This window comes from Carlito syrichta, unplaced genomic scaffold (genome assembly GCF_000164805.1).
Source record: "Carlito syrichta isolate Samal-C Ts95f unplaced genomic scaffold, Tarsius_syrichta-2.0.1 Scaffold309080, whole genome shotgun sequence".
Classification (NCBI taxonomy): domain Eukaryota; kingdom Metazoa; phylum Chordata; class Mammalia; order Primates; family Tarsiidae; genus Carlito; species Carlito syrichta.
Genome location: NW_007253176.1, coordinates 269,605 through 276,679, shown reverse-complemented (window position 1 = coordinate 276,679; position 7,075 = coordinate 269,605). Strand labels below are relative to the sequence as shown.

General features: G+C 42.2%; 1 protein-coding gene across 1 annotated transcript; it reads right to left on the bottom strand.

Annotated features, from left to right (window-relative positions):
* Positions 1 to 629: 629 nt before the first annotated feature.
* On the bottom strand, positions 630 to 7,075 carry PPP1R15B (protein phosphatase 1 regulatory subunit 15B). Its single transcript, XM_008066667.2, has 2 exons — positions 5,158 to 7,075; positions 630 to 1,369 (listed from the first exon to the last, which is right to left on the bottom strand). The coding sequence occupies exons 1-2, from the start codon at positions 7,072 to 7,074 to the stop codon at positions 1,148 to 1,150; spliced, it is 2,139 nt and encodes a 712-aa protein (XP_008064858.1). The 5' UTR covers position 7,075; the 3' UTR covers positions 630 to 1,147.

Genomic DNA, 7,075 nt, shown 5'->3' with positions numbered 1-7,075 from the left:
ACCACATTTAACTGGAAACAACAATAACAAATACAGAACCCTCTCTAAAGAACAGTTTGCACAGAAGGTAAATATGTTAGATGTTAAAATTTGGCAGAAAGATGCAGCTTTCCCAAAGCAGCAGAGTACTGCACATGTAGGTTTTGTAGCCATTCTGGGAAATAGCTTAGGTAGAGTTTAACACAGAAATAAAAACCTACCAAACATTTTCAACCAAAGTCATTTTTACAAGGAAAAAAGTGACAATGTACTTTAAGTTGGTAGCCAATATAAGATTATTCTTTAGCCTTAAGGTAGACAGGCTACATCACTGAAGTTAAAAAATATAGAAAAACATAAAGCTTATTAACTTCAGAATGTTGGGAAAAAAATGAGAGCCCCCCAAAATAAGTTTTGTGTGTGTATTTTGTTTTGTTCTTTGAGTCAGCGTCACTGTGTCACCCAGTATGAAATGCAGTGGCCCAATCATAGCTCACTGCAGCCTCAACCTCCTAGACTCAGGTGATCCTTCTACCTCAGCCTCCCAGGAAGCTGGGACTACAGGCGTGCACCACCACGCCCAGCTAATTTTTGTGTGTGTGTAGAGATAAGGTCTTGCTATGCTGCCTAGTCTGGTCACAAATTTCTGGTCTCAAATGATCCTCCCACCTTGGCCTCCCAAAGCGCTGAGATTACACGTATGAGCCACCATGCTCAGCCCCAAGAAAATAAGTTTTGAAGTACAAAAAGACAACTCTAAAAGGTCCCCTTTTCACCTCAACCAAGCAAAGGACATTTAAAAACACACCCAACTAAATTTGAAAAAGGGAGGATTAGAAGTCACACTATCTTGGGCAACCCTCTTTCATGTCCCCTCCCACTTGGGAACTTTTGTCTTCTTAATAAACTCTTGCTTTCTCACCCTCAAAAGAAAAAAAAAGAAAAGAAATCACAATATCTCATCCTTCATTATCAGGGCTGGCTTCAAACATGAATATCTGAGTGAAATATGTTGCAAAAAAAAAAAAATCAGGCTAGATCATTGGATCCAAGTTATATTTCCTCTAAAAAAGAAAACGGTCAAAGGACAGCTGCCAATATCTGTTTTTAAAAGAAACCTCTCAAATAAGAGGTAATATATGCTAGGACTACAGGCTGTCAATTCATCTTAACATTGCTCAACAATATTAAATCCTTTGAAACATGTTCCCTGAAGTCTATTAAACACTCTTTCTCTGTGCTCAAATGTCAAGCAATATCCAATAGCATCTTCTGTTTCTTGAATTCGTTTCTGGAACCTGCATGCATCCCTTGCAAATTCTTCCCATGGTCCTTTGCGATCCTCATCATCACTTATATAATACTCAGTAATTTCTTCAAGGAAGGTTACCTACAAAGACAAAGACTAATTTTAGTAACTCTAGAACCTTAACAATTAGCACCGAGGTCAAAGACCCTTTATGTAATTAATTATTTCAGAATACAGAACATTTTACAAGAATATTTGGCCCCTACTATATCTGAAGCTTAAAAAAAATGTTTTGGATAAAAGTAAACAAATGTCACTTGAATCTTTCATACAAATACAAGTAGAAAAACAAAGCAAAACAGATATATGTAGATACTGTTCATGCATCTGTATCTTTCATCGATCCATACACACACATACATCCTCCCCTTCCACCCTCCCCTCCACACCCCAGCCCTAGGCTTTTGATGTTAATAAAATGAATTGAGATAGGGAACTGAAATTTTCCTGTTATTAATCCCTGCTATTTTTTAATCCTTAGGAAAATACAGTTCTGTGATATTCTCCCCCAAAAATGACGAAACAAAATATTTCAGAAAATAACAACTATATTCCAGAAAGTCAATGTTTTTAGCATAGCAAAGGCTTTTGCAATATTTTTGCTTATATCTATTATTTTTCGTTTTTTAAGAAAAAAAGTCACGTTTCAGTGCTTTCCAATTTTTGAATCATCGACATGTATATTATTACTTTGGTAATTAGAATATAGAAAAGTTACTTAGTAAGCAAAGGGCACAAAAATTAAAATCTTGAAGATTGTGTTACTATCAGACTTTGTAGTTAAGATTTTAAAAACCTCTTTGTATTCAATATGCTATCACTATATATGCATGAAATTGTGAATATTATAATACAAATGATGAGATGTAATGAATGACAATCCTTACTCATTACTACTTAACCCTACTTAATTTCTAATAAAGAAGTTTCTTTCTAAGACATCAAACTCCAAAAGTAAATTATTTGCTTTAAAATATGTTCATAAGTTACATCAGCTAACCTCATCGTGGCCAACTACTTTCATTCCCTTTACATCAGGCCAAGGAATCCCCCTGAGGACAATTAGCAGGTATGTAACACTTTACTAGATATTGCATTCTAGTCTTGAATATTACTTATTCACTGTATCATTAAGATAAATAATAAAAACGTATATGTTTACCATATGTCAGACTCTTTTCAAAGAGCTTAACAATTTTTATCTCATTTAATCCTCACATTAATTCTATGAGGTATGAACTGTTATCATTATCATCACCATTATACAGATAAGGAAACAGGTAGAACAGGTTAACTGACTTGTCCAAATCACACAGCATCTAAGTGGTGTAATCAAGATTCAAACAATTCGATTATTCAAACACCATAATCTACACTGCTATCCCATGACACAAAGTACTCTAAACTCCTAGACCTGAAAGCCTCATTCTAACAATTAGGCACTATCCATTATTCCATATACCATATTCCATATATACCAATGGCAGGTAGTCAAAGGCTGTCAAATAATTCTATCATATTCAAATTTAGTCACTTATAAGTTTTGCTTCTGCCCGGGCTCGGTGGCTCAGCCTGTAATTCCTGCACTTTGGGAGGACAAGGACAAGGCCTGAGCCTGCAGGTTCGAGACCCAACCGGGCAACCTGATGGGCAACCTGTCGAGGCCTCGTCTCAATAAACCAAAAACTAGCCGGGCACAGTGGCGCACGCCTGTAGTTCCAGCTACTTAGAAGGCTGAGGCAGAAGGATCGCCAGAGCCCAGCAGGTCAAGGTTGTGGTGGCCGGGAGAGTGCCACTGCACTCCAGTCTGGGCGACAGAGACTCCAACTCAAAAAAAAAGAAATAAGTAAGTTTTGCTTCTAGCTCATAGTCAATGGTCTCATTTACTCTACTCATTTCATTAAAATCAAAGAGTAAGCTAAAATGAGACACGAGATTGGCCTGAGGTCTCTAAAAAATAAGAGCTACAATTTATAGACAAGGCAATAAATATGAGTTTCACTTATTCATCTCATTTAAATCTTGCAATAACTTGTACAACAGATACAATTATACTCATCAGATGAGTAAATCAAGGTTATAAGACTCAATTTCACAGGTCTGGCTGTCTTCGAAATCTCTTGGCCTCAACCATTCAGGCCTGACCTAACATTTTGGAGGCCCCACTGGGATATTTCTAACCTAACAAGATCAGAGACTGAGACATTAGAAGATGCTACACTGCTGACTTTAAAGATGATGCAGAAGCCGGGCTCGGTGGCTCAGGTGAGTGGATTGCCTGAGCCCGCGGGTTCGAGACCCGCCTGGGCAACTTGGCGAGGACCTCATCTCTACAATAAATCAAAAAATCAGCCGGGCATGGTAGCGTGTGCCTGTAATTCCAGCTACTCGGAAGGCTGAGGCGGAAGGATCGCCGGAGCCCAGCAGGTCGAGGCTGCAGTGGCCGGGAGCGGCCAGTGCACTCCAGTCTGGGCGACAGAGTGAGACTCCAACTCAAAAAAAAAAAAGAAAAAGATGAAGCAGGGGGCTAGGAACCAAGGAATAGAAAGAGCTTCTCCTCTTAGAGACTCCAGCTGCTGACACATTGATTTTAGTCCAGTGAGATTGACTTTGGACTTCTGAGATCCAGAATTTACAAAAAAAAAAAAAAAAATGTGCTGTTTTATGCCGTTAAAAAAAAAAGATACCTTTGCGTTTGGAGGGATTTCTTTTCAATTAGTAACCTTAGCTTAATAAAGAAAAATAATGCAACTCAAAAGACTAGAAAATAAGGTGAACCTGACAATGTAATGGGTAAAATGCCCCATGACATTTTTAGACTAGCCTGGATACAGAAAGCAACTATTCAAGATAAACTAAGTAAATGTCCATCACTGTTTATTATTATGATTAACCTGTAGCTGGCCACTGACAACTAGTATTGCATTCCTCAGAAAAGACAATACCATATCTTGTATTGCTTTTGACTGTAACTAAATCCATGAAATGTCAAACTCTTTCTGATACCGCAAATATTTTCTTCTATGGACAACACAACCAAGTAGCAAATAAACTGATTTGCTAATTGGTATCATCATCACTTAGGGTTCTATTGGACAGGAATGGAGACACTGCTGCCATGAAAATAAAATATTATGTTTGCAATAAAATAAAATGTTTGCAAACAACACACCACATTTAAAACTATTTTAAAACTCTGGCTATGATAGGACTTTTCAATTTTGAGAAAAATTAAATCATTTATACACAAGGTTTTGTTCCCAAAAAAGTGTAAGAAGTTAGCCGGGCTCAGCTGTAATCCCGTGCTTTGGGAGGCCGAGGTAAGTGAATTGCCTGAGCCCGCGGATTCGAGACCCGCCTGGGCCACTTCGCGAGACCCCATCTCTACAATAAATCCAAAAAAATTAGCCGGCGTGGTTGCGCGTGCCTGTAGTTCCAGCTACTTGGAAGGCTGAGGCGGAAGGATCGCCGGAGCCCAGCAGGTCGAGGCTGCTGTGGCCGGGAGCGGCCAGTGCACTCCAGCCTGGGCGACTGAGTGAGACTCCAACTAAAAAAAAAAAAAAAAAAAAGTGTGAGAAGTTGAAGCATACAGGGAAACAGCCCAGAGCTACCTATCCAAATAAAAATGGCACTTTCCTGCTCACATCTATACACTGGCATCTTCATTCTGGAGAGGAACAACGTACAAGGGACAGGGTGTGAGGGACAAGACAGAAAAGGTCATTTAAACATCTCTCAATCCAAGTATATGAGCTTAGAGGCCATCCTCAAAAATATGCACTACTAAGCATCCAAAAAGTTATGCTGCTATATTTAACCATATCAAAACAAAACAAGTTATCGGGTATATTAAAAGACAAGAAACAAACCTTTTTTCTTTTGATAAGCGCATGTCTTTCTTCAGAAAGAGCCTCAGGCTGTACCAAGTCTGGACATTCACTTTCTTGGTTCCCTAGTAGTTGCACCTTGCAAGAAAGTAAGGTGTGACACTCAGAAATGGCCACAATAGATTGAAATGGTCTCTTTGAGTCATGACAGTCTTTCCAATTTTTCCCTGATGTTTGAAAAGGAGCCTTAAAATTTAAAAGGTTGTAGGGGTCATTGGAATTACAGAAAGAGTTCCACAGTTGGAGACTCTCTGCTTCATCTGCACTAGATTCCCAGTCATCCTCCTCCCAAGAATCATGGTCAGGGGTCTCAGGAAAGCTTCCAGTCTGGGAGGAATTCTCTAGATCAGACTTGTCAGACGAATCCTTCTCTGAATCAGAAGGCGCTTCAGGAACAATCCTGGCAGTAGTCTGAATTGTTGCTGTGAAGTTTTGAGGATTATAAGGATCTACACTGTAGAAAGAGTTCCAAAGGTGAAGCCCTTCAGAGTCTTGTTCAAGGTCTGATTCTGACAGTGAGCCATCACTATCAAAACCATCATCCTCAGCTTCCTCATCCCAATCGTCATCTTCTGAATCAGAACTTGCTTCTAGGTCACTAGATGCACCTCCCAAAATATAATCTATCAGTTTGTTACTACAAGCGGGTCTGGTAGAAATGAGGTCATCTTCTACATGTGAGTAGTCAACTATAGTTATTTGGTCCTCTTCAGGCCCTTTTTCCACGGGTATCTCACAAGATGGACAGCTCTCCGAAGACTCCTGTCTTTTCAAAGCAAGAGAAACCTCTTTAGTCAACAATTCTATTCTTTCTTCAGTGGATTCCTGAGTGGTTTCTGGAATGGCTCCAGCATCGGGATCACAGTGTGTTGGGTTATCACTGCAGTGTTTCAGATTCATCTGGAGAAGGCTTTGTTCCTCCTCTAGGCTGTGGTAACCATTGTCTTGGTCAGGGGTGGGTAACTCTTGCCCCTTGCTAGCCTGCTGAAGAAATTCCAGCCGTTTCATGCGAAGATGGTGAATTTCTGGCAAGCCTTCTGCAGAAAGAGGTTGACCCTCTTGCCACGAGGCAGAAGGGATCTCTGCACTCGGTGGCTGGGAATGACAATAGTCCTCAATCAGGCAGCTGCCCTCCGGGGTCGGTGCCTGGAAATCAACCAGCTCGCCACTTCCGTGGATGTTCTGATAGTCGAGCTCTAGCCGGGGAAGGCAGTCTAGATAGCAGGGCTTCAGCAAATAGGAGACTACGTTGCAACTGCCTAAGCGTTGAATGTCCAGAGGCCCGGAGGGCGAAGGGCCAAGTTCCCGATCAGAGTACAGACGGGTTGGAAGGCTACTGGGCAAAAGCACCACTCCCCACAGCTGCTGCTCTAAGAGAAAAGCGTGTACTGCGGATCCCAAAGCACTTCCCTTGGCTTTCAGCTTCAATTCTAGGTCTGGGGACGAACACTGCCAGGGGATCCCCTCGTCTACCCAATCAAGGGGTCTGGTAACCGAGTGGCCCGCAGAGTCGAGCCGCAGAGAAGTCAAAGATTTCTGCGCTGCGGGGGCGGCTGGCTCCTCTCGTCCCCTCAGGGCTCTCAGGGCGCCGTAACCTCCTGCAAACTCTAACCATCTGGTCGGAATCACCCCACCGAAAAGCTGGCTCCAGACCAGCAGCTTCTGGAGCAGGCTGGGGAGCGGCGCAAAGAGCTGGGAAAGCAGCTTCGTCGAGTAGCCGGTCCGAGCCTCGGGCTGGGCGGAGGAAGGCACGGTGCGGTCCCCGCGGTTTTCCGGGGCAGCAGGGGTGGGGAACTCGGAAGAGCCTGGCTGCGACCGCCGAGGGAAGAAGGGCGGCCAGAAGCGGGGGCCCGCCCAAAGGGCAGGCCGATTCCGCGGTCCGCCGGTCCCCGGCTCCATC

Bases quoted from the DNA above. Each gene is read 5' to 3' on its own strand.
- PPP1R15B (XM_008066667.2), bottom strand. From the start codon at position 7,074: ATGGAGCCGGGGACCGGCGGACCGCGGAATCGGCCTGCCCTTTGGGCG. The intron at 1,370-5,157 runs GTTTGTTTCTTG...TTGTCTTTGTAG, and splicing joins CGCTTATCAAAAGAAAAAAG to GTAACCTTCCTTGAAGAAAT.